The 25,613-nt window shown below is 53.1% G+C and overlaps 3 protein-coding genes and 1 long non-coding RNA gene across 12 annotated transcripts; 2 read left to right on the top strand and 2 right to left on the bottom strand.

The window, feature by feature from the left end:
* Positions 1–218: 218 nt before the first annotated feature.
* On the bottom strand, positions 219–4,982 carry GNGT2 (G protein subunit gamma transducin 2). 2 transcript variants are annotated; one of them, XM_061391465.1, is made up of 3 exons: positions 4,536–4,982; positions 2,416–2,521; positions 219–1,956 (listed from the first exon to the last, which is right to left on the bottom strand). In XM_061391465.1, the coding sequence occupies exons 2-3, from the start codon at positions 2,497–2,499 to the stop codon at positions 1,831–1,833; spliced, it is 210 nt and encodes a 69-aa protein (XP_061247449.1). In that variant the 5' UTR covers positions 2,500–2,521; positions 4,536–4,982; the 3' UTR covers positions 219–1,830. The 2 variants fall into 2 exon arrangements, with proteins under 2 accessions (XP_061247449.1, XP_061247450.1); XM_061391466.1 differs by lacking the exon at positions 4,536–4,982 and adding an exon at positions 3,702–4,529.
* Positions 4,983–5,218: 236 nt separating this feature from the next.
* Positions 5,219–14,590, top strand: ABI3 (ABI family member 3). Of its 2 annotated transcripts, none has more exons than XM_061391456.1 (8): positions 5,219–5,495; positions 9,586–9,753; positions 10,835–11,011; positions 12,473–12,558; positions 12,755–12,850; positions 13,013–13,143; positions 13,684–13,821; positions 14,126–14,590. In XM_061391456.1, the coding sequence occupies exons 1-8, from the start codon at positions 5,379–5,381 to the stop codon at positions 14,287–14,289; spliced, it is 1,077 nt and encodes a 358-aa protein (XP_061247440.1). In that variant the 5' UTR covers positions 5,219–5,378; the 3' UTR covers positions 14,290–14,590. The 2 variants fall into 2 exon arrangements, with proteins under 2 accessions (XP_061247440.1, XP_061247439.1); XM_061391455.1 differs by having other exon boundaries at positions 5,224–5,495; positions 13,010–13,143.
* Positions 14,591–14,924: 334 nt separating this feature from the next.
* Positions 14,925–21,677, bottom strand: PHOSPHO1 (phosphoethanolamine/phosphocholine phosphatase 1). Of its 7 annotated transcripts, none has more exons than XM_061391458.1 (5): positions 21,381–21,673; positions 20,196–20,294; positions 18,328–18,438; positions 17,400–17,521; positions 14,925–16,690 (listed from the first exon to the last, which is right to left on the bottom strand). In XM_061391458.1, the coding sequence occupies exons 3-5, from the start codon at positions 18,370–18,372 to the stop codon at positions 15,811–15,813; spliced, it is 1,047 nt and encodes a 348-aa protein (XP_061247442.1). In that variant the 5' UTR covers positions 18,373–18,438; positions 20,196–20,294; positions 21,381–21,673; the 3' UTR covers positions 14,925–15,810. The 7 variants fall into 7 exon arrangements, with proteins under 7 accessions (XP_061247442.1, XP_061247443.1, XP_061247444.1 ...); XM_061391459.1 differs by having other exon boundaries at positions 21,402–21,673; XM_061391460.1 differs by having other exon boundaries at positions 21,514–21,673.
* A 93-nt stretch (positions 21,678–21,770) lies between these two features.
* Positions 21,771–23,671, top strand: LOC133232266 (uncharacterized). The gene is made up of 2 exons (XR_009731354.1): positions 21,771–21,857; positions 23,393–23,671. It is a non-coding gene; the product is annotated as an uncharacterized LOC133232266 (long non-coding RNA).
* Positions 23,672–25,613: the final 1,942 nt, after the last annotated feature.

Here is a 25,613-nt window from a genome sequence, read left to right as displayed (position 1 = left end):
CCACCTCCCTTTTGAGGCCTTTCCTGTCCTCTGGATCTCAGGTGGCCTTGGCCCACAGTGGCCTGAAGCAGGGTTTCAGCTCCCAGCCAGAGACTGAGGTCAGGAAGTGGCAGTAAGAGCGCTAAATCCTGGCCACTAGACCACCGGAAACCAGTGGCCAGTGACAAGGCCCTGGCCCACCAGCTGTGTAGAAATGAATTTCCACATAGAGATGGAAAGTAGTGAAACAGTTAGTGTTTATTAGGAGGGAAAAAGAGTACAGTACATGTGGACAGACGCATGATGGGCTCCAAGAGAGTCACACCACTGTGGGGGCTTCAATCACTTATGAGGCATTTCTTCCGGTTTCCTTTGGTCGGTCATATGGCTTTGCCCTGTTCTGAGTCTGTATTTGGGACATCTCAGCATCCTCCCATGTGTGTGTGGACATCTTTTAGCCAAGGTAGATTTAGTGAAGAGGGCTATGGGTAGTTGCATCTTTTACTATGAGGTGATGCCCCCTCTCTTTCGACCTCCAAGGAGCCTTTCTATGCATGTGTAGGCTGGGAGGTCTCCTTAATTTCAAGAATGAGGAATATGTGGTCTTTTATCTCCTATCTGGGCAGGGCCCGGCCTCCTCTATCATCCTGCATTTATGGAGTTTCTGCTATTATGGAATTCCTGTCCACAGGGGAGAAACTGTTCAGCCTGGGGCCCATCTATCTCACTCTCTCCCAGCATGCAATGCAGCCACTCAGCTGGATTCTGTAGTCTTCCTATGTCCCCCTCATACTCCGCACAGACTTCTCTGTCATTGCACTGAACACACTGTATCATGAATGTCTGTCTGTGACTTCTTTAGACAGTAATCTTCTTGCTAACAAGGCCTAGGAATTAGTCTTTCAGCTCTAAGCAGGATCCAACCTCCCTTATGCTAATCAAAGCCTGGCCTTCTGCTGCTTAAATACCTTCATCAGCTCTCTGTTGCAATGAGAATAAAAAAGAAAGTTCTTACCTGAGCTCACAGCAAAATCCTTTAGACCTGACTTCATCTTCCTCTCCAGCCCCATGTTTTACCCCTGCTGGATTTGTCCTCACCCTCCCCTCCCAACTGTCTGCAACAGTTCACTTTGACCTTGTTCAGTGCCCTGAATATCCCTCTGCTGTGTGTTCCTACACCAGCCTCGACTCCCCCTTTGCCACTGTAGCACTTACTGATTTAATTGTAACTCTGTTTTGTGTCTTCTCTGCTAGATTCCATGACAATAAGAGCCACTTGAATTTTGCTTGCTCTTTTATCCTAGCCCAACATGGAACAGACACTCAGTAATATTCAATAAATCATGACATCATGACTTTACAAGCTCTTTTTGTCACCAGGCCAATCTCAGGTTATCTAAATGACCGGGAGGAGTTCCACAGGACCAGACATGAGGTGGGGGAAAAGGGCCCCCCCAACTCCAATCCTCAACCCAGAAGCTCTGGATGGAAATGCTGGTTCCTAGGCAGACAGTGGAGGGGGAAATAGGAGGCGTTTTAAGGAGGAGTAACTGTTTCCCAAGGACTGTCCGGGCTCTCAGGGAATTGCGTCCTGAGCCAGGGAGGCTCTCCTGGGAGCGGTTCCAGGTGGGGTCAGCAGTGAACCAGCAGGTGATGGAGGTAATGGGAGAGAACAGTTCACAGTGGAACTGGGGAATGGATTCACGATGAGTGCAGCTGGGCCTCTTTACTCATCCTGTGACTAAGAGAGAGTGAACATCCACTGCTTCCCTGCACATCCCAGGGTACTTGGTTCTGGTGGGGAGAGGGCTGAGGAGGGGCAGGCATTCAGGGTGAGGGGCTCCAGCACCATCAGCTTATTATACAACCGCCTTTTTCCTTGAAGGGATTCTTGTCCTCAGGGATGCCTTTAAGAAGAGGGTCGTTTCCTGCTTCAGCCTCCACATAATCTTTGATTTCCTTTCCTGTTTTGGAAATCTGGGAGAAAGCAGAGTGTGGTTCTAGCCCTTTTCTGTTGCTCAGGATTCATTATTTGCTCAGTCCCCAAAAAACAGGTTTCTGGGCAGGATGGGAATAGAGACAGGAGAGAAGAAAGATGAGAGGCACAGGCAGGTGTGAGAGGAGTATGAGTTCCTTGACCAGAACCAGAAAGCCTGATTCTTACTTGTGAGGGATATTTGGCCAGGCCCAGTCCAGGGACTGAATTGGACACACCAAGCCCTCCAGGCTCTGAGGTTATCTCTTGTGCACCTTTGTAGGAACAAACTTTGCCTCCTCGCACCTCCCAGCCCATTCCAGAGGCACCTCTTGCTCTTTCTACTGCCCTGGAAAGGTCCCACCACCCTGCTGTTCATCACACCTTCCTTTGTGTCCTGTCTCCATGAGGACCAGAAAGGGATAGAGAAGAGGCAGCAGGGAGTGAAAGAGGAGGCTCACCAGAGCTCTTGGGTTCTTCACTTCCTTCTTCAGCTGCTCTACCTCCATCTTTAAGAGTTCCTTCTCGCTGAGCTCTTGGGCCATCCTGTCCTGGAGAGACCAGGCCCTGGAAAGCATCCACAGCCAGGACTTTAAATCCCCTGGTCACCCCCAGCTCCTCCTCTGTACTCTCCATACCTCAGCTTCTAACCTCGTCCCTGCTCACCATATATTCTCATCGCTCACCAAGGATTCACTGCAGCCCCTGCCCCTACCCTACTGTGAGCTAGGCTCAGGAGGAGAGGATGGGGCAGGCACACACAGTCTTTGCCCTTAGATAAGATCTGTCTATGGAGAAAATGGGGATCAGAGCATGGAGAAGGGAGAGAAGAGCAGTTTCTTTCAGTGAGACAGATTTGGGAAGCAAAGTTACTGTTGCACCAACACAGGTAGCTCATTAGGCAGTTTTCAGGAAAATTCAGGTCCTGCCAGAAGAAAGACTACCCTGGTGATTAAGAGAAAGGCTCTGGAGTCTTCCAGACTCCAGTTCCGATTGTGACTTGGCAGCTTCCAAGCTGGAACGCATCCTCCTTCAACCTTCGTTTCCCCATCTGCAAAATGGTATAATAATGGTACCTACCTTATATGATTATTGTGAGGATTAAGAAAATAATGTCTGTTTTATTTTAAATAAAATGTCTGTTTTATTTAAAATAAAAATATTTTAACACACTGCCTGGCATATAATAAACACAATGTGTTTATCATCATTATCACTACCACAGGGTTATCAGGAAGGCCCGCCTGGTTTCTAACCTCAATAATTCTAAGACTAGATCCCAGTCCAGTGCAACCTCAGCCCCTCTCACCTGCCAAGCAAGAGCGTGCACTTCAAGACCCAGACGAAGGCGTTTGAGCCTCCTAGCTCCTTATCAGCTGAAAGTCTTTAGACAAAGCAGATGGTCTGGAAGCCCAAATCTCTGATGCCTAAGCTGATCATAGGCTCAAGGTTCTAAACTCATCCAGCAGCTTGAGCCTTCCAGACTACCACCACTGCAGGCAACCTGTCTCGCCCCCCGCAATCAGCCCCTCTCCTATAGTGACCCCTCTGGCTTAGAGCCCATTTCCCCATTCTTACCCTCCAGCCCTGCCTGCTCCCCTTCCCCAGTCTTCTCTCCCAAGCCCCCTCCTCCCCTACGTCTGAGCCTGCTCTGAGGCTATTTCCAATGAGGCAAGTCCTACACCACCTCCCAACTTCCCTCATCCGAGAAGCCTCTGTGTCCCTCACTCAAGCCCCACCATCTCACCTTACAAGGTTCTCCGAGCTCAAATTTCATTCACTCGTTCCATGAAAATGTACTCAGGATGCTATGCCCATCAGCTAGGGGCCATGGCCACTGCCAGCACCCACGTCCATGCTTCTTTGTCTCCATGCCTCCCTCTGAGCCCGGCACACGTGTCTCCCTCAGCAGTCCCTGAGCACAGGGCTCACATCCTGATCTCTCTCTTGGTCTCCTCCAGGACCACCCAAGGGCTATGTCATTTAACAGTCACTGAGCTTCTGCTCCGGAGAAGGCAATGGCACCCCACTCCAGTACTTTTGCCTAGAAAATCCCATGGACGGAGGAGGAGCCTGGTAGGCTGCAGTCCATAGGGTCGCTAAGAGTCAGACACGACTGAGCGACTTCACTTTCACTTTTCACTTTCATGCATTGGAGAAGGAAATGGCAACCCACTCCAGTGTTCTTGCCTGGAGAATCCCAGGGACAGGGGAGCCTGGTGGGCTGCCGTCTATGGGGTCGCACAGAGTCGGACACGACTCAAGCAACTTAGCAGCAGCAGCAGTAGAGCTTCTGCTCAGCCTGACGCCTGTCCAGTGAGTGACAAGGGACCCTCTCAAGGAGCAGATATTAAGGGACCAGTGTGGTCAGTGAGGGATTCTTTTTTTTTTTCCTGACTTTAGAATGACAGACTCCCCAGTAATAGGGGCAGGGAGGAGGCCCAGAGTCCCTCCTAAATTCCCTTACTCCAGAAATCAATTCCCATTGACAGCTCTGAGCTCTAAGAGTTTGAGATCAGGACAGGACCCCGGACATCATCCAGTCTGAGTCTCTTGTGAATTCAGGAAATGCAGCACATACCTCCTGAAGCAGGCTTGATGCTCTGGCCACTGCTGCTTCCTACGACTGACGTGTTAATCTGGAATTTAAACCTGGTGCTTCTCAAAGCCAAGTCCTTCCTGTTGTCTAATCTGAGTCCCTTATGCTCCACTTGGTCAATTTCATCTTGTCCTGCCTCCACCAGGCCCAGAGCATGTACATACACCAGATCTTCATTGCAGGTAACCCTTCGGAGACTTGATAACACTTCTCAGGGGACCTCTGGTTGTATCTTCTCAGTGTCCTGCCTGGTCCCTCTGGCTGCTGCATTGGCTGTTTTCCATTGTTGTGGCACCACCGCCCTATGGGCCCCCAGCATGACCCGTCTCCATATCCTCTCCACCCTCCAGTCCCCTGTCTCTTGGTGACTCATCCCGAGCTTCCCAAGGAAGCCCCCACCCTCTGCCCTTTCCTCCCCTTCCATGAGTGGAAAATCCATCTCCACCTCCCAGAGCAGGCCAGCCCCCTTCCTCCTGTCTCCCATCCCAGCCCCCGCCGCAGCTTCCTCTCCAGGCCCAGGGAGCAATCACAGCCGCCCCGACCTTGGCTTCCTCTGCTAGGAGGGATTGGGGGGCTGGGCCCCCAAAGGAGCCCCCCCTTTTCTCCCTTCCTCTGGGCAGGGGACAAAGTGGCACAGGCCCAGGGAGTGGGGACTAACTTCCTCTTGTCCCCGCATAGCATGCCTGCCCCTTGCTAGCAGGTTTGGGTCTCACGCAGAGGAAACCAAAAGCAGTGAGAGGGAGGGAAGGCAGAGCGACCAATCAAGGGCAGAGTGAGGTGCAAAACCGGCAGGCTCCCCGGGGAGCCGGGCAGAGGCCAGGGGCCATGGCGGAGCTACAGCAACTGCAGGAGTTTGAGATCCCCACGGGCCGGGAGGCCCTGAGGGGCAACCACAGCTCCCTGCTGCGAGTCGCAGACTACTGCGAGGACAACTACGTGCAGGTAAGCAGAGCGGGTGCAGGCCTGGCACCCCAGCCCCTCCAGGGGCCCAGAGCCCATCCTGACAGGTGCTTGGCCTGGGCGTTGGCTGAGCTATCCTCCCACTCCAGGCTGGCTTCATCCCAGACCCTTAAATTCTCATGCTGACGTGTGCTCCTGGGCCCTCCTGTACTCCTCTTTCCCAGAGCCTCAGAGATGCCCAGGGAAGGCAGTGCTACCCCGTCCTGCTATAGGCCTCCCCGCAGGCTCCTCTCCTTCCGAACGTCCCACTCAGATCCAGAGGTCTAAAGACTTGTCCTCACACAGCTGTTGGTGCCATCATTCCATGTTCACGCTGGCTCTAGGTGAGACTTCAGAAGAACTTCCCAAACATTGTCTTGAACTTGAGATGGACGAGAGAAAACTCTGTCCCTGATAGCTGAGGGAGAGTTGAGAGATGTCACCCTATGTTGGGTTAAAGAGATGGAGTTTGACTCAGAGGCAGGGGGATGGACAATATGACTGCATGCAGCAGACTACCAGCAAAATACAAGGAGAGTGGCATTTTAAAACAGTTTTCTAAATTGGGGGGTTGTCCTAGGACGGAGAGTAGGTGCTTGGATGAACAGAAAAGGACAGCCTTCATAACGGCCTTGTGAGACAATATCATTATTCCCGTTTCATAGATGAAGGGACAGCAGTTCAGGGAGGCAAGGTGACTTGTCCAAGGTCACATCGCTTGGCAATGGCAGACCTGGGCATCAGCCTAGCCTTGACTTCTGAAGCTGAACCCTCTCCTCTCTGCCTTTCCCTCCCTGACATGCTGTATGATTTTAAGACAGTTTATTTGCACTGGGACCTCCCAGCTCCGTAGGAGTGAGTGTTTAAAAAAAAATAAAAATAAAAGGAGAAAATGCTTATGAGAAAATGGCAGATTAAAGAAAGGTCATGGCAACAGCAGTTAAAGTGCTTTGCACCTGAACTGCCTTCATTGCCCCCTTCAGTCCTCACCCCAGTCTGTGAGGTGAGGACCACTCCCACTTCACAACCAGGAGGCTGAGCTTCAGAAAAGTTAACTTACGTTCCCAGGGTCTCCAAGCTAATGGTAGAACCTGGATTTGAACAAGCAACTTTGACTCCAGAGCATTCCCCCCCAAATCTCTAGTTGAAAATGCTACTCCCACTGTAGATCCTGAGTGACTGTGGGTACTGAAACTGAGCTGGAATGTGGCTTGTGAACTAGCTGCATTCCCCTAGCACTGGAAGGCAAGCTCCTCCTATGGACTAGGATGGAGGCCCTCTTTCCCATTCTTGTTTAATAACTTCTGCACATCTCAAAGCATTTCTGGATGGGTTCTCATTTGCACATATGGGGTGCACACAGAATTTGAGGTCAGAAAGACCTGAGTCCAGTGTCCAGCTCCTGGACATGGGGCAAGTTTCCCTTGTGATTCTTATACCTTTTATCACAGTGGTCACATGGGTTAAATGTAATAATGTATTAGCACATTTAGCCCAGTGTTTCTCCCTCAAGAAGGGCAGGATAAATGGCAGCTGTTACTATCATCATCACCCTTCATCAGAGGGATGAAAGACAAATATAGATATTCAAAGTTAATTCTACTGAGGTGAAGCAGCCCTTGCAAAAACCCTCAGGGCCTCAGAAGCCCTGACCCAGGTCAGAATCCTTGGATTTCAGCTTCCTTCATGCAGAACACTACTAGACCACAGAACCAGTTACCTTCCCTGGCTCCTCTGAGGATTTTCTGAGGAGCAAATGCCTAGGAAGGATTTGGATGACTTCTCAAAACTGGTCTTAAATAAGACCTGGTTCCCACGATCTCCCCTCCTTCCTCACACCGCCCCCTCCATCTCAAGCAGGTGTCAGGAAGCCCTTGGGGAATGGGGGAGGACAAGCTAGGGTCAACTGCAGAGTTCTCTGTCAGGGTCCATTGAGTTTGTAGACAGGGTAATTTGCATGATGAATAAGCAGTCAGCCATGAAGATGGATCCCAGACCTTTGTTTCTCTAGACCTGACTTTGGGTTAAGACCAAAGCCAGGAGTCGGTAGGCATCCAGGCTCTGTCCTCCCCAGAGCTGGGCCCAAGCAGACATGTTTCCTGTTTGGACTGACAGGAAAAATCCAGTGATGAATTCCACATGCCAGTCCAGGGAGGGGTGAGTACAAGAGAGGCCAGCTAATACAGAGTAGTCACTGCTCCATTCTGGGCCTTCATTTCCTCATCTACTCAAGGACAGTCTTGAACTACAATTAGACCTGTTGTTCTTTCTGGGTTGATTTCTTTGCCTTTTCAAGGCACTCAGTTATGTATGTTGATGAGATGTAAATTGGATGCAAATAAGCAGTTCTTAGCCTCTTTGGACAGAAAGGCATGGAGAAGCACCTGAGGGGAGAAGGTTCTGGGCCCACTCTTTGGTTCAAGTTTCATTGGGGCTACACTAGATGCTCCCAGGTCTCTTTGAGCACCCTGCTTAAATAGGTTCTAGGTCTGTTCTCCACTATGGGCCTTGAGGATCAACTGAAGGCCCTTAACAAGGAGACCTCAGGGTGCAGCCTTACTGATTAGTCTGCTGGCCTCTCCCCAGACTTGCCCTGGATTGGCCCCTACCCTCGTGTCCCAACCTGAGATGAGGAAGCTGCCTGGGGAACCAAATGACTAGAGAAGTAAACCCTCTTCAGTCTTCAGACACTCCCTGCCCACCCCACCACCACTGCCTGGAAGTGTGGCCCTAGCCAGCACCGGGCACAGTGCCTGGCAGGCAGTAGGAACATGGCCAGCAAGTGTTTGGGTTTGCATTCAACCCACTGATTAATTCACAAATGCATATTCATCAAGTTTCATCTGTATGTTGGGCACTAACTACTCCAGGATAGGATACAGAATAAAACAGATGAGCTCCCTTCCCTCTTAGGGCTTACATTCTAGTGTATGTGGATGTGTGTGTGTGTGTGTGTGTGTGTGTGTGTGTGTATGGGGGGATAGATAATGAAGTACATAGATAAAAAATTTCAGATGGTACTAAGTTCTATGAAGAAAACGGTAAATCTAATAGAGTCAATACAGAGGTGGGCTAGGGGAGATCTTGGGGTGATCAGGCAAGTATCTCTGAAGACCTGAAGTATAACAAGTGCAAAAGTCCTGAGGTACAAGCAATCTCAGCTTGATCAGGAACTGAGACCCAATAGCCAATGTGGCTGGAGGACCATGAGTGAGCGGGAGAGAGGAAGGGGATGAGGGTGAGGAGAAAAACAGGAGCCAGCCTTGTGGGACCCTATACAGGCCCCGGTTATACAGGCTACACTTCCCTGGTGGCTCAGACAGTAAAGAATCTGCCTGCAATGTGGCAGGCCTGGGTTTGATCCCTGGGTCAGGAAGATTCCCTGGAGAAGGGAATGGCAACCCACTCCAGTATTCTTGCCTGGAAAATTCCACAGAGAAGCCTGGTGGGCTACAGTCCATGGGGTCACAAAGAGTCAGACACAACTGAGCAACTAATACTTTCACAATATAGGCTACAGTTAGAAGTTGCTTTATTCTACCCCTTCTGGGCTTCAGTTTCTTATCAATAAAATGGACCAAATTATTGGTTCCCAAACACCGCCTTGCAGACCAGAGCTAAGCCAGGAGCTCAGGAGTCACCTAAGGAGCTTTTAAAGGTACAGATTCATTGGCCACATGCCCAGGGGATTCTGGTTAGAAGGTCTGGGATGAGGGCCTGAGGTTGGTTGTTTGGTTTTCAAGTCCAATAATATCTTTTCCAGCCAGTGTTGACTTCCTCTTTCCTTTCTACTGTTCACCATTTACGATCCCCCCTAAAAAAATATCTTCAGGAGGGTAGTAGGGCTAATCCTCAGTGTGACTATCTGAGAAGGGTATCTTTACCTCCCCTTGGACCCAGTTCCCAGGGCTGCAGAGTCACTTTCCTAATACCCCTTGAGTCCTTCTTACCGCATCGTTCTTACAGAAACCTCCTCAAACATCTGACGGTAACCGCTTTCTCCCAACTCAGCCCCCATCTTCTTCATACCCTATCCCATCCCAGCCCACAGCCAAGGACCCAGTGGAACATGCCAGGGCTGTGTGTATTTCAGGCCACGGACAAGCGAAAAGCACTGGAGGAGACCATGGCTTTCACCACCCAGGCCCTGGCCAGCGTGGCCTACCAGGTGGGCAATCTGGCTGGACACACCCTGCGGATGCTGGATCTTCAGGCGGCTGCCCTGAGGCAGGTGGAAGCCCGTGTGAGCACACTGGGCCAGGTAAAAGCTGGGGGAAAGCTGCTCGCCTCAGCCCCTAACTCTTCAGCCCCACCCGGACATCTTCTGCAGCAAAAGTTCTTTCCTGCCTTCCTCTACATCCAAACGCCCACCTCTATCCCAGCAAGTTGGCACTTGCCAAGCTTTTTGCGCTTCCATGTGTCTCAGGGGTGGGCCTTGCTGTCCCCTTCTGACCAGGAACTCCCTGATGGCAGAACTCTTTCTGAATTCCTTCCTACACGATAGAAAGCCGCTCTCCCCTCCACAGTGGCTACATAGCACAGAAAAGAGGCAAATGTACCCTGTTTTCATCTAAACACAGGCGGTGACTTTATAAATATCCCAAAGTCAGACTGCTTGCTTGGCAAGGTCATTCTCAGCCCTGGAAGCGCTGCCACCACCACACAGCGTCCCACCCCATCTCGCATATACACCCTCCTCCTTCCTTCCTGAATCCTTGGCTGAGGAATTACCCCATAAACCACATGCATCAGCCTGGCCTGTGCATCACTCACATGTTCAGTGTGAGTGTGTCTTTTTCTCTCACCCCAGCAGACTGAAGTTCACACCCTCTCAGAGATGTAGGTTTCTCCAAAGAACATTCCAAGAGGAAGTTGATTCGCTTATATTGTCCCCCAAGGCAACCCACTCCAGTATTCTTGCCTGGAGAATCCCAGGGACGGGGGAGCCTGGCGGGCTGCCGTCTATGGGGTCGCACAGAGCCGGACGCGACTGATGTGACTTAGCAGCAAGAGGGAGAGCTGATTCAGCCATGATTCTCAGCCACCTCCACATTGTCTCCCTCTGCTCCCAAGCTGGCCCAGCCTCCTCCCAGCACCCCTTAAGGATGCTGTGTTTTCTCTTTTCCTCTGGTTCCTGCTCAGCTAATAATAACTCTTGTTCTCTTTCACTGGAAGTTGCTCCAAAGTGGCTCCATCCTCTCCTGGCAACTCTTTACCCAAATGCTGTGTGACCTCAGGGACAAAACTCTCTCTTTCCCGGCACCTCGCTGCCTCCCATGGCCTCTCCCCCTCCCCAAAGTTTTAAGGGAAAGAGCATTGTCACCTCCAACTCTGTCACACAGATGGTGAACATGCATATGGAGAAAGTGGCCCGAAGGGAGATCGGCACCTTAGCCACTGTCCAGCGGCTGCCTCCCGGCCAGAAGATCATCGCCCCTGAGAGCCTGCCTCACCTCACGCCCTACTACAGGAGACCCCTCAACTTCAGTTGCCTGGATGACATTGGCCATGGGATCAAGGTAGAGAGAGGGGCCCCTCCTCTTTCTCCACAGCACAGCCTCTGTTTTTTTAAGGCCATACCTCATGGGGATTTTGTTTCCCCAGTCCATGCCCCCTGCAGCGGAAGCACAGAGCCCTAACCACTGGACCACCAGGGAAGTGCCCCCAGCCTCTTCTGTCTCATGGCTCCCTTCGCTCTAGAGCTTCAGTTCTCTTCCAGGACCATGTTCTTGTCCCACCCTGCAGCCCCTTTCCTTCCTCATTCCCTGAAGCCATCGCCCTAAGTGGCTCTGCTGCTCCCCATGGGGCCCCCTTATAGGAGAGGGGGCCCATCTTCTTCCTTTAAAATTCATCACGACCTTTCTCTTAATAACTGACCTTTACCCTTATCACAAGACCTGCTGACAATGCCACCTGGGCTCACACATACAAACTTGTGGGTACAGGATGGGTGTGTGTGTGTGTGAAGGGGAAGAGCGGAGAGGGAAGACGTCAGGGTGCATGAGAATGGTTCCCCAGCCACATGAGAACAGCAACTTCCTCTGTCTGGAGGTTTGAGGTCACTGTGCTGAACAGTCACCCAGAGTTGCTGTTGGGTGGGGAGGGCGGGGGATGCAGGCACTCAAATGAGGACATGCTGAAGACTGGCATTTTCTTCACAGCCTACCTCCTTCTGCGAGGTGGAAGAGGACACACCCTTAATCCCATTTTATCCATTCCTTGTCCCCACACATCAACATTCCAGATTAGATTGGCTGCTCTCCTGTATCTAAACAGCCCCTTGATTTCCTTAACACAACATCTCCCTCCAAAACAGAAATCACACTCCCTCTTTCAGTCGCTAGGCCCTCTTACCAGTAAGTTCTTCCTTTTATCCAACCTAAATTCTTTATGCCTGAGTTCAAGTCCCTTTTATCTTGTCTCCAGGGGAGGATAGCAGAGGACATCATTCCTCATGTACCTATTCTTGGGGAAACTCCATCACCAACTTTAGTGCTCTCTTGCACATGAGTTCACAGCTTGTCACTTGTACTCTGTACATTCTGCTCCTCTCTGCCCTGAACTCCCCAAAGCCAGTTCCTCAGGCCCGTGAAAATGACAGGTGGGAGGTTTCTACCTCAGCCTCTACCTCCTCAGCTGTGGGCTGGAGTTGGGGTTTCTCAGAGTTAAGGCCCACAAAGCAATGCGCTCAGAGACTTTGGGTGAGAATGGGGCTCAGCTGCTGAGGCCCTGCAAGAGGAAGTGGCCTTCAGATCCTGTCTGCCTGAGCCTATGGCAGATTTAAGGCCCGGTCTGCCAAGAGCAAGACTGAGAGGGGTGGGGTGGGAGAGCAGGCTGGGAAGTGGAAGTCGGAACTTGCTCTCCCTCCTCCCCACTCTCCCAGTTCTCATCTGCCCCTCCCCCGTTTCCTCTCTGGGATGGAGGGGCACTGTTGCAGGCCCCTGTGGGTGTCAGCCCCCGCCCCCTGCTCCCCCCTGCAGGATCTGAGCACGCAGCTGTCGCGGACTGGGACCTTGTCTCGTAAGAGCATCAAGGCGCCTGCTACTCCCGCCTCCGCCACCCTAGGGTGAGGTCTCCCACAATCGTAACCTGCACTCCCTCCTCTCCCTCCCCTCAACCAGAAACTACTCCCCACCTCCCGTCCCTTCAAGCCAGGCGCCAAACTTCCTCCTCCGACAACTGCCTCTTCTCACCCCGAACCCCTGCTCGCCTGATGGCTTCCCCCTCGACGTCACTTCACCCCTCCTATCTTCCCACCCCAGGAGAGCACCCCGGATCCCCGAACCCGTGCAGGCCCCCGTGGTGCCCGACGGCAGACTCTCCGCCGCCTCCTCTGCCTCCTCACTGGCCTCAGCCGGGTGAGCCCCACAGGTTTTAGGTTGGGGTGGTCATGAAGGTGGATTAAGACTGCGGACCACAAGGGCGGAGCTTGTGATTGAAGGGGCGGGGTCAGCTTGGGTACTGAGTTAGGAAGTTGTCCCCCAACCTAGCAAAGCCCCTTTCTCTCTGGTCTTCAGCAGCGCCGAAGGTGTCGGTGGGGTCTCCATGACCAAGGGGCAGGCAGCCCCCCAACCCCCACCCCCACCACCTGCTGCCCCTGACTTCTTCCTGCTACCCACTTCGTTGGAGAAACTGTCTTTGCCCCCACCGGGTAAGGAGCCCTGCCTCCTCCTCCTATCTCAACGTTTGGGGTTGTTTTCTCACCTCTCGAGTGAGAAAACCTCACCCCACCTCACCCCAGTTGGATCCAACTGGGCCTATGTCAGTGAACTTTGTCCAAGGTAGGAGTGACAGGAAGAAAGCAGAGGAAGCAGGCTAACATAATTTAGCCCCTGCTTTTTACCAAGTCAAAGCTTCTCATCCATTTTCTTGCTTAAATTTGACTGCTTAGGATCTTCACACTCCCATTCAACAGATGAAGAAACTGAGCCTGTGAAGTTAAATTAAGTGACTTGCTCAAGGCTTGCCCAGCCAAGTGGCAGAGTCTGATCACCCTACACTGTTCAACATTGCTGTTTACTGAGCACCTATCACCCGCTAGAGGCACTGTGGGAGGAGCAGGATGAACAAGGGCTGCAGGCAGAGTACATCGAATGGGTAGATCCTGGGGCCCTGCTCTCCAACAGTGAAGTTTCTTGGAGTGGATGGGGTTGCCTGTGTCACACTTGCAGCCTTTCTGCTTCTCTCGCAGCCCCAGAGCTGCCCATGCCCCTCGACCTGCCCCCTCCTCCACCCCTGGATGTAGATGATCTGGAGCTGCCACCTCCACCCCCACCAGGCTTTGGGTCCGAAGAGCCCAGCTGGGTCCCTGATGCGTACTTGGAGAAAGGTACTTGAGTCCTGGGACTGAAGGGCAACAGATTGTGGGGTCAGGTTTCCCCCCAATCTTCTAGCCCAGAGCCATTCTCCCTTCCATTTGCAAAGGTGTGACCGTTATTACCCACACACCCACACAGAAAAGCAGCTGGCCTGATATTGAGTATTAGCTCAGCTGAGGAGGAGCCCAGGGCTTGGTAGAAGGCATCTCCTGCCGAAGTCCCCATGGTGCTCTCTAGAGTTCAGGGTGTGGGCCCCAGCATCCCAGGGTGCAGCAGGAGGCACATCTCACGGCACCCTCCCCTCTCTCCCTCCAGTGGTGACACTGTACCCATACACCCGCCAGAAGGACAACGAGCTCTCCTTCTCTGAGGGCACAGTTATCTGCATCACCCGCCGCTACTCTGATGGATGGTGTGAGGGTGTCTGCTCCGAGGGGTCTGGATTCTTCCCTGGGAACTATGTGGAGCCCATCAGCTGACAGCCTGGTCTCTGCCATGCTATTCAAGCACTGCCTTGAGTGAGCCTGAGTCCCACACCAAAGCCAGCTTCACTCAAGACTGGACCAGGCTTGCACACCTCTGGGCTGTTAACTGTTGTCTGTCCCTTCCCCCCATTGCAGTGGGAGGGGGTCCTGGGAGAGGTACCCAGAAGCCTGCTAGAGACAGGAAAGAACTGGAAGCCAAGGTGTTTGGTGATCTTATCCACAGGAGACCCTTGGACCATGCAAGACAGGGTCTCCAGCTGCAAGTGCCAACTTGGAATAAAACTGGTGACCTCTTGATGATTGCCCTGCAGGGTGGGGTGCGGGGTGTGCTGAAAGATTGAAAGGTAACCCGGTTTTTAGGCTCCTGCTGACTGAGTCCCTTTGCCTGCCCTAAGCAGGAATATCTCCCATCCCTGCTTGAGCCCTCTCCATGAGACCCTTGTGCCTCTCTGTGAAGACAGGCTGCACCCTGCTCTTTTGCCTGTTCCTTGCTTTATGAATTCACTTGGTTCCCCAAACTGGACATTCCTCCAAGAGTGGGGTCCAGCTCCCTCACTTAAGTGGGGCTTTCTGAGAGATCATCTCATCCTCATCCCTCAGACTGCGGCGCGAGAGATCTCAGTCACCTCTGCCGCTTTACCTCCTTTATAGCTCTGAAACACCAAAAGAGGAGGGGGTTGGGTTTCAGTGGCCCTGCTTTAAAACATCATGGCTTTCTGTTCCATACGGGAGGGGAGGGGTTCAGAGAGTCCAGTCGGCGGGGCGACTTTGGTTAAGTCCCTGGTTTCTTGCTGCATAGAAGAGGCTGGGGTGCGAGGAGGAGACGTCGTCGCGTTCTCTGAGGTCCCTGGCTGGCCGGACCCGAGCCCTGGACAGTGTGCTACCTCATCCCACCACCAGGAGGCGATTGTTCCCTCTGGCATTTCTTCCTGTGGGAACGCTGACAGCGTGCGTGGGGGGAGGCAGGAGTGTAGTGTAGGGTCACAGAAGATAAAGCAAGACCTAGGCCTGAGAATGGCGTCCGTGGAGAGCACCATCTCTCCGCGGGGAGTCCGGGGCTGAAGGGACGGGGGGAGGAATTTCAGGACCTGTGTACCCCTGACAGAAGTCTAGGGGAAGGAAGTCATGCGGCCCAAGGCAACAGTTAATCAAACACAGTGGGAGATGTTCCTTCTCTACCCTGCCAGGCAACCCTTTCCTCCCAGTTGGGAGGGGGCAAGGTTTTTGGAAAACACTGCTGCCTGCGTGGGTCTGCGCACCACCCTGGCGGGGCCAAACTCCAGAATTCGCTTGCAGCGGAACTGGGGGAGACAGCCAAGCTGGGTTAACTGCATAGATGGGGACAGCTCCGAACTCTCTCCTCCAGCCCCCAAATGGACGAGCTCCGGATTCCGGAAATTCCCGGAGGGACCCATCAAAACGAAAGGGAAAGGGAATAATAAAACTAGGTTTGTCTTTCCCTGTCCCCAGCCCCCTGGCCCCCTTCCCGCCAGGCGCCCCCTGCAGGCCGCGTCCTCAGCACGTCTTCAGCACCTGTTGCAGATGGAGGCGCACTTCGATGGCATTTTCCCAGGGTACCACGCTGGCGCGGAAGGAGCTGGGCTCAGCCTTCTGTGCCTCCTGGATAAGGCGGTGCATGGGGTAGCCGCGGCGAGGGAAGGCCACATCGCCGCCGGCCAGCAGCCCCACGGGACAGAAGTCGTTGGCGCCGTCGCCCACGTAGAAAAGGCGCTCGAAGTGCACGCCGTCGTGGGCCCGCTCGCGCAGGTAGTCGCTGAGCACCTTGTGCTTGCACATGTTGGCGGGGCAGCGCGCGCAGCTGTGTGAGTGGAAGGGCCGCAGCGCCAGCAGCCCCCGAGCGTCGGGCCCGGAAGGGTTGCTGAAGATGCGGCGGAACAGGCCTTGGTGGCCGGCGGCGCGCAGCGCGCTCTCCACGCCAAAGGTGTTGGCGTCTGAAATGAGAATAACCTCAAAGCAGGAACCCTGCTTGGCCACAAACTGCAGCAGTTCGCCCATGCCGGGCGCCAGCGGGATGGACTCGTAGACGGCGCGCAGGTCTCGCGGCCGCACGCCCTGGTCGCCCAGGTATTGGAAGACGCGCTGCATGTACTCGTTGTAGAAGCCCTCGCGGTAGGTGGCACGCAGGCTTTCCGGGAGCCGCTGGCCCGGCGCTGCGCGCACGATCGAGTCGTCGCTGTTTTCGTCCACGATAGTCTCATCAAAGTCGAAGGTCAGGAGGAAGCGCGGAGAGCCCTGCGCAGCCATCCCGCCGTCCTGGGAGCAGGGGAGAGAGGAGCAGGAGGAGGAGGGAGCAAGCGAGAGGGGGCGCGGCAGGAGCCGGCCCAGGAGAGGCAGGTTAGCGGGCCACGGCCAGAGATGCTGGCACATCGAAGACCTGAGGAGGACCCAAGGCTGGTTAAGCTGGTTAAGCAACGCCGGCGTCCCCACCCCTGCCTTCCCTGTCCACCCTCTTGCACTTCTGTGTTAACTGCTCTGGGGTTTATCCTCAGGGGACCATCCTCCTGAGCCCTGAAGGGCTTCTTTGACACCTTTCTTCTACTCTCATCTGGGGCCATGGGGGCTTGAGTGGAAGAATGGAAGAGCAGCTTCCAAGGAGTCACTCCGTTGGGAAGGTTTCTGGACTAGATCATTCTAGAGACTTCCAATGACCCCTTGTTGGTGGTGGACACAGGGAAGGTGGGAGGGACTCTCCACTCCTCTTCCCTAACATAGTCAAGGGAAACCATTCATTCATTCATTCAACTGGAGCAGATTTGTCACTCCCCTTTTCAGCCACGTAGAGCCGATGGCTTGTAGGACTGTGATGGATAGTAGAAGCCAGGGAAGACTTGATGGCACTACCCAAGGTATGTGGGCAATCAGTGCCAGACCTGGAGAGTGATGTGCCTGGGCTTCTGCATTGGCCAGAGAACTGGATTTTAGGTCTTGGAGGAACCGGGTAGGTGGACTGACCACCCAAAATCCAGGCAGGCTCTGTGAGCTGCTTCCAGCCAGGTGGCACTGGGCAGGGGTCCAAGGATGGGACACAACTTCTCTGGGGGGTTTCAGGGCCCTGTGCTGACAGCTCATCACTAATCACTTGCCAATTCCCTGGGAGGAACTTGTCAGCGGATGGGGTTTCTGCCAGAGTCCGAAGCAAGCGGGCAGCAGGAGAAGCTGTGGGACTTGGGGAAGTAGGAGCCTCCCGCACCAGGCCACGACATACCTGGGAGATGGGCAAGGAAGAGGAAAGAGAGCGGCAGTGGCTGAGAAGGCAGAAGGTGAGGTGGTGGGGCATGGCTGGGGTGGAGGGGATGAGGAAGGGGTGGGGAAGAAGAGGGCGAGGCGGATGTCATGCTAGGGGAGCACAGGGCAGAAAGGACAGGAAGAGTGGGGGTGGGGAGCTCCAGGAAGTCAAGATCTTGGGATGGTCATGTTAATGGGGGATAAGGGAGAGGATGCGGGGCAACATGGCAAGGGTGAGGGCATGAAGGCAAGCATGTGGAGAGCAGAAGCCCTCTGCAGCTTGCCCTGCCCCAGAGGGACAGCAAGCAGACTGCACAGCTTCAGAGTATCACTGTGCTGTCTTTCTCCCTCTCAACCTTCCACCCCAATTAGTTAAGACAAAACCACTCCTCTTTCTGGTTTCTTCCTAACTCCCTTTCCAATATTCCTGTGATGTTCATGGCCTGGCACATCCTGTAAAAGGGAAGTCCAAGGCTCCTAACTTCTGAGTTGGGATTTGAACCTGGCTATCTGCCTCCCTAACAGAATTGTCCCTTCAACTTCATGCCTACAGTCACTCTCTGGTCTCACCAACATCTATCTGAGTTTCAGTGGCCCAGGATTCCTGGAGTTGAGGATATAAAGCATCAGGGACCCACGCTTGGGATGGAAGCTTTCAGGGATTAGTGGAGGCTTAATAGAGGTGACAGCAGGCTTAAAAGAGGCTGGAGAGGGCTCCTCCCACCCCATGATGGGAACATGGAGCTGAGGCCTCATCCTAAGAGACCCCTGGAGGGACCCACTTACCCTAGACAGGCATCGGAGGCCAGCAACTGGAAAACACCCGCTCATTGTCAGTACATCACCCCGAGCACCACCTGTAGGGATTGTTGGCCTCCAGCCGTCGGTCCAGGGCTCCTGACAACCATACAAGGTCCGTGTGAGGGTGCCCGGTCAGGTGGTAGTGTTTCTACCACCAACATCCACCTGATCCTATCCCCTCTCCTGAGCCTCAGGAACCACTCAGTAAAAACAGCCCATCAAATAAGCTAAGGACCACAGGGCCCTTGCTAGGCATCCTCTTAACAATCCCTCATGATCCTGGAGAGGTTACAGATATTATTGAAGACCTAGAAAGGATAACCAACTTGTGCAAACATCACCCACTATATATGGCAGAGACAGATCTCAAAACCAGATCTCAGAGTCTGAGACCAGTGTTTTTTTCTCTATATGTTCATTGCCCCTTTCTTGTGTATGGTACATCATGTTTTACAAATCAGCTTCATTCATATTCTGTCCTTGCTCATCACAATTCCATGGATTCAGCAGATGAAAAGGACTCAGAGATTAAATAACTTGCCCAAGGCTACGATGTTTCCTTGGGGCAAAGCCTGGTTTGTGAAGTCCTGGCCACACCCTTGCCTGCCCTCTGTCCTCAAAAGGGAAGAGGCAGATGCCCAGGGCTGGGCATCCACTGAAGCTGGAGGGCTAGGACCCCTGGGTACCACAGGTGATCTAGGACTGTCTCACTCCCTGGTGTTTCTAGAGACTGGCAGTCCACCAGAAGTCAGGTTGAAATTTCTGCCAGATTTTGCTATGTGACTTTGGGGACAGGATTTGGCTTAATGGGCCTACACCAATGCTGCTTCAAACCTACAAGTCCCAGTTGCTCCCCTCCACCCTGGGTTTAAATGAGAGACTATATGCAGCTGGGACACATCTGGACCGCTACTGCGAGCCAGGAGACTAGACAGGGGAAGGAGCAAAGGGCTGGCTGGCTGCTGCCCTCTGGTGGTGAGAGTGGGTGACACTGGGTACCCCTCTGACTTTGTCAAGGTGACTCTCCCCAGACCATCCCAGGACAGCAAGGAGAAGCAACAGTTTCTCAAGAAAGAGACAGGGACTTCGCAGGAGCAGGGGTCCAGTCAGAGGAAGGGCTCCCTCCATCTTGAGGTATCCCATCTGTCCCCACTCCCTGGCTACACATGCAATGTGGATTTCAGCCTTTTCCCTAAGAATTTGTAGTCTAGGAATCTAGTTGTGGACAAAGCTGAATGGGGCAGTGGGCAAAAAGAGGGAAGGGATTGAGAGAGGAGACACAGGTCAAAAATATGGGAGAGAAGGGGAGGGAGGCATGTGAGGTAAAGGAAGGGCATGTTTGGGGGGTTAGAGGTGGGAGGGCTGTCCCAGGTCCCATCTAGATGGACTTTTAGCCTTCCAGAATCCCGGCTGATATCACATGTCCCCCAGGGGACAGGTGAGTCCAAAGAGGAAAGGTCAAAGGATGCCACACCCCTTGTAAAAGCAAACATGGACAGACACATGCCAGGCAGATATGAAGATAAAAGGGTCTCCAGGAATCACCCAGAGACCAGATTTCATTTCTTTGCCCTTGATTCTTTTTTTTTTTTAATTTGGTGGAATAGTCTACTTGTTTTTAATCATGTTCAAAACTTCTCAGCAAAAGTTAAGTTCTTTTCATCTAATACTAGATTCAGGGAAATTAGATAAACGTTTATTGTTGGTGAGTTGCCCTTGTTTTAGTCCCTAGAGGTCTTCCCGTCGAAATTGAGAAGGCCATGCTGCAACACCCACCCCTACCCCACAGTAGCCAGAGACACCCCAGGCCCCGCTGAAATCTGGCTCTTGGGATGTTCAGAGAGGTCACTCACCTCTGGAAACTTTCTCCTGAGTGATTGAATCCTCTTGTGGTCACCAAATAGAGTCCCTCAGAGGAAAGGGGGACAGGACCTCTGAGCTTTTCCAGCAGGCTAGAGCAGAGGACAGAAGGGTTTCATTGGGCTGGCAGGGAGTCCATATTCTGGTTCTACCTAAAACCAGTGTTTCCCCCACCCCTACACCGGCCCCTCGCACCCCTGCACCTTTTTACGCAAGTGCTGTTACATTATATCCATGGGAATAGGATGGGAGGACACCTTTGGGGTGGGGAAACAAAGTTTGAAAATTCCCATGAATGGATGGTTGGAGGCCACAGGGCAGTGTTCCACAAGAAACTGCAGGATAAGGATGTGGCAAGGGCAAGGATCCCAGAAATACTACAGTAACAAGTCCTCTGCTCAAGACTAGGTCTCCTAGTATCTATCACTAGAAATCACTTTCCACCACTAAGCTGGAATTCTCAACCTCCCCCAGACAGCACTCCCAACTTCACCATGGTTTCTTCCTTGGTCCCTTCCTTCACCACTAGCAATGCATAAGAAAAACAAAAGCCCAGAGAGGTCAAGCTAACATCCTGGGTCACACAGCATCAGAATCAGGATTAGAACTAGAATTCAAGGGTCTCTGCTGCCTCTTGGGAAAACTGCAGCCAGAACTTCCTCTATTGCCCTGGAGACTCCCCCTGGGTTGTAAGCTTGTTGTCCTGACAGCTGGGTTGACGTCCTGGAGCTCTGGTGCCAGTGAGAAAGATAGGACCAGGAGTCACCTCTGTGTTTCCCTGCCTGGGTAGACAAGCTAGGAGGGGATCTTCAGTGGGCAAGGAGGTGGCAGCTGCCGGTGGAGTCTGGGGAGAGATATTTTTAGAGGTGGCTGGAAAGCAGGCACTCTGGCACACCCCCAGCTGGCCGGTGCTTCGCTCCAGTGCGGGGCGGCGGGGGGTGGTGGAGGGGGACAGTTCGGTAGACCAGGGGACTCGTGGGTGGCAGGGAGCAAGGAAGCACGGATTCCTTCGCCTTGTCTGTGTCGGGAATGGAGCGATAGCCAGACACCTAGTCCCTTGGGTAGGAGGGGAACTCATTCCTCTGCTCCAGCGACTCCCCCACGGACACGCGTGTGAAGGAGCGCTCTCAGACCCAGCGCAGCCCCCACCCCACGCTGGGACCCCAGCCTTCCCCTACCTCGGCGAGTCCAGGACTCACGTGGGGAGCGGCGGCAGCAGAGGTCTGTCCCGGCTGAGTTTGGAGTGTGAAGAGTAGGGGGACACGGGCTAGCTGAGGTATTTGGGCTCAGGATGGAGCAAGGGGTGCTTACGGGAATTGGAGGGGATGCGGTGTCTTATCCACCCCCGGATTTCTGGGCTTCGGCTCTCACGAGTCCCTCCAGTCCGGAGGGGCCGTGGATGATATGCGTCTGGGCCGTCCCCTCCACTTGCCCCCCATCCCCCCAGGCCGCCGCCGCGTCCCCTTTAAATACCGGGGAGCCGGAGCCGGAGCCGCGGCTGGCGCTGCGGCTGCCGCAGCACCGGAGCCCACCGCAGTCTCCGCACGTCACAAGCGGTTGTCCAATCACAGCGGCGTCGGAGCACATCAAAGGGGCGGGCCGCCGGTAGGCCACGCCTCCCGGCTGCTCCACAGGCTCCCGGGGCGCGAGCGAAGGTGGGATTGGGTGCCGCCGGGAAGGGTAGGAGGGTGAAGATGTAGCGCATCCCTTCAGAGGAGCGTGGGTGGGGGGCACCCTCATTAGAGCTGCTGCTGGGCTCTACGTAAGTCCCGCCGACACACCTGGAGGTGCCAGGGCAATGGACTTTCTCCACCCCCGCCTCCAGAACTCAGATCCCTGGGACTTGCAAAAATGCACCACCACCTCCAGCCCTCATTCTGTTCTGCGCTCCTAAGCCCGAGGGCAGGCTTCGGTTGACCCCGCCCAAGGAAAAGCAGTTCCTCTCCCGTGTGCGCAAAGCTGGGCTGGCTGGGTGCCCTCAGCCCTCCAGGCGCAGTCGCTTCGCCCCGCTACTTGGGACCCTTGCCCCGGTTACAGGTTACAGACTTTCCCGCTCTCCTATCCTGTATACACTGAGTTGGGGACCAGACTCTCTGCCCCTTTGCAAGTAGTGTTGTAAATAAAAACCCCGACTTTCTCCTCGCTTCCTGAGTCCTTTCCCAGCCACACCCGCTCCACCCTCATCCCCTCCCACCCTGGTGGTGAGGAGTAGAGATCATGTTTAGAGAGAAAAGAAATTTACTGAGAACACACTATGAACCCGGTATAGTACTAGGTCGCAGCACTTAACGTTTGAATGTTGACGGCAGGAGAAACTGAGTTCAAACCCCCGCACAGCTAACTCAAACGGGGTCACAAAGGGACTGAGTTAGCTAGGAAGAAGGTGGGCACCCCGTGCCTGGGTCTAACTTCAGTCCTCCCTAGTCTCCCTGGCTCCATTCCTAGAAGAAGAGAAGGAGCAAATGCAAAGGGCCTGAGTCATCTGGGAGCTGGTAGGGCTGGAAACCAAAGGTAGCAGGGTCAGTCAGGGAGTACCCTAATCTCTGTGCCAGGGGTTATGGGTTCATCGATGAACAGGACAAATGTGTGCCATGCTTCCATATATACAAAAGGAAACAGACGCTTTAAAGCTGCAAACCTGACCCTTGATACTCTTACCAGTAACTCCCAGTGTCCCAGCTCCTTCAACTGATTGGCTGCTTCACTTATCTCACACCCCTGTCTTCACACCTCACCTTTTTCTCTAGCTCTCCTGTTGGGGCCCTCTCCCCCTCAAGACCACGTCCACCCCATTTGCTGAAGGAGCTCAGCCTGGACATCATCTCTTGCCCTGTTGTGCATCCTGCAGCCCCTTTTATTATACTGGCCACGTGTACTAACAGAGCACATAGTAGATGCCAGAAGTGTAAGCACACAGGGTAGAAGGGCCCCAGAGAAGGAGATCAGGCATGGCCTTCTTGACCTGAGAGGCCTTTTTTTTTTTTTTTTTTGAGAGGCTATTTTTTCCTAAGCCATTTTGTGATCTTAGCCTGGCCACAATGATTATCATTAATAGGTCTCAGTAATTAACGAGCTTAAGGAAAGAACACAGGAAAAGCAGTCAAGAAAAAATAGTTCAGTGATAAAACAGAGTCCAAGTTCCTCCTCAAGGGATACATAGCAATCTGATACATATCTTTGAGTTCTGCAGGAACTCTGGCCGCAACCCAGGTGGAGGATGGAATGATGGTGTTGACCCTTCCGACTTCAATCAAGTAAAGCTTGAACTCTGTTGACCTTTGCCCCAACTCTATGCTGAATCTCCTCTGCTCAAGCCTCTTCATGAATATTCATATACCAGACAAACCCCTTCAAGAACGCATGTACCCTTAGCTTAAAACTTCTCCAGTTTTGCTGATCAGAGAGACACTGCTTTGGGAAAGATCTCCTTGCTTGCTCTAATTAATAAATCTTTCCTTCTTCCTCTCTTTGGCTTGGTTGTGTCTAGTGGCTCCACACCCACCAAGAGATTTCAGGTAACGTAAGTATTTTTCCATGTGTCAATTAATGGAATCGTTACCACCCTATGAAGTGGGCGCATGGCTTACTTTACTGTTGGGAAGTCAAGGCACAAAGAGTTTAGCTAGTCCAGGGCCACCCAGCTAGTGAATGGTGGCGCTGGGCCTCCAACCTAGTTGCCTTAATCATCACCCCACACTATCCCTTCTCATTTAGAGTCTGCCACCCTACTTCTCCTACAGGAGACATGAGGAGACCAAGTTCAGCTTATTTATTAATGTCCCCTAGTCTCTAGAATATCGGAGAAGGCAATGGTACCCCACTCCTGTACTCTTGCCTGGAAAATCCCGTGGACCTCTGGAGGAGCCTGGTAGGCTGCAGTCCACCGGGTTGCTAAGAGTCGGACATGACTGAGCGAGTTCACTTTCACTTTTCACTTTCATGCATTGGAGAAGGAAATGGCAACCCACTCCAGTGCTCTTGCCTGGAGAATCCCAGGGGCTGGGGAGCCTTGTGGGCTGCCATCTATGGGGTTGCACAGAGTCAGACACGACTGAAGCGGCTTAGCAGTCCCTAGAATATAGACCCTGGCACCATAGGCCTTGGATATTTGTTATTGGATGAAACAAATCCCCTGCTGTGTTCTTGTCTCAATGTTAGTGCTCCATTTGTGTTCCTTCCTTAACTCTTCACACCAGGGTCCCTTCAGATTTATTTCCACTTTACAACAGGAACTTGAGATCAAATGACTTGTCCAGGGTCACATGCTCCCAGGAGGCTCTTAATGCAATTAGCCCTTTTAATCTTGTTTCCAGATTCACCCCTGGGGCTGGGGGAGGGATGGGCAGAGAACTTACTCTGTCAAGAAAGTAGAGAGAACTCAGTACTCTCTGTAGTGAGTAGCTGGGAATACCAAAGCTCTTGAGGGCTTCCTGCAAAGTGCCTTTGTAGAATAAATGTGGAAATTGCTAGTTCTCCCTACACTAAAAATTTCAGGACACAAATCTATTTCTCTTTAAACTTTCTCCTCTCATCATGCCAATGAGTCAGCAAGTTGGATGATCAGTCATGTGTCTAAAGATGGGGACAGAAGGAATGGGAATTCCTACTTGCTGCCCCACCCTATCCCTGCTCCCAGCAGGTTGAGGCCTCTGCCCAGCGTTTGGGCTGCTGAACTTCCTCCCCCACTATGGGGTTCACCTTAGAATTCAGGCTAGTCCATCTGGCAGAGAATTTGTGGGGACAGGAGTCATCTGAGGTGACAGTGACAGGAGTCCCTGATGAACTCTGACTCAGGCAGCCAGGGAGGGAGCTTTCCAGCTCGTCCTCACAAAGAGGGTGTGATTCTTGCTGCAGGCTTCCGTGGTGAGCTGGGGTGGTCAGAAGGCCAGGAATGTGGCCTCTGACTCTCTGGTCAGCTTGGTGGGCAGGAGGGCCACAGACCAGAGAGAAGAACGGATCACCGCCGGGAGACTTGCATTTCAGACACCAGGCACCAACTGGTGCCAGGCACATAATCCCCACATCAATCCTGGCAGATGGGTTTTAGCATTTCCATCTTACAAATAAGAAAGCAGAAGCACATTAAGAAAGCACCTTGCCCAAGGACACTGTGTAGCAACCCCAATCGTGGTCAACCCCAATGTTCAGGTCAGCATTTCTCTGTCTGCAAAAGGCACAGGGCCCTTGGGGATCTGGCAACTGATGCAAGTGGGCTCAGTGGAAGAAGCCATTGGGAGTAACCCCATTCAGGCATTGCAGGTGCTCAGTGTCTAAGGCATTGTGCTGGGGCTTAGGGATCAGGGCTGGATAGATTCCTTTCCAGGTGTCTCATTTCCTTCCTAGAGAACAATTGCTGACATTGATGGAGCGCACTGTGTGCCAAGCAAGTGTTCCAAAAGCCTCAGCTTTCT

The sequence above is a fragment of the Bos javanicus genome, chromosome 19 (genome assembly GCF_032452875.1).
Source record: "Bos javanicus breed banteng chromosome 19, ARS-OSU_banteng_1.0, whole genome shotgun sequence".
Classification (NCBI taxonomy): domain Eukaryota; kingdom Metazoa; phylum Chordata; class Mammalia; order Artiodactyla; family Bovidae; genus Bos; species Bos javanicus.
Note: the sequence above shows the minus strand (reverse complement) of the source record. Positions and strands in the feature narration are given on the sequence as shown.

Coding starts and splice junctions, on each gene's coding strand:
- PHOSPHO1 (XM_061391457.1), bottom strand. CDS start 17,593: ATGCCCCACCACCTCACCTTCTGCCTTCTCAGCCACTGCCGCTCTCTT. Junction 16,691..17,399: donor AAGTTCCTCCCAGGGAATTG/GCAAGTGATTAG, acceptor GGTCCTCCTCAG/GTCTTCGATGTGCCAGCATC.
- GNGT2 (XM_061391465.1), bottom strand. CDS start 2,499: ATGGCCCAAGAGCTCAGCGAGAAGGAACTCTTAAAGATGGAGGTAGAG. Junction 1,957..2,415: donor TGAAGAACCCAAGAGCTCTG/GTGAGCCTCCTC, acceptor GCTTTCTCCCAG/ATTTCCAAAACAGGAAAGGA.
- ABI3 (XM_061391455.1), top strand. CDS start 5,379: ATGGCGGAGCTACAGCAACTGCAGGAGTTTGAGATCCCCACGGGCCGG. Junction 12,851..13,009: donor TCCTCACTGGCCTCAGCCGG/GTGAGCCCCACA, acceptor TCTGGTCTTCAG/CAGCGCCGAAGGTGTCGGTG. Junction 13,144..13,683: donor ACTGTCTTTGCCCCCACCGG/GTAAGGAGCCCT, acceptor CTTCTCTCGCAG/CCCCAGAGCTGCCCATGCCC.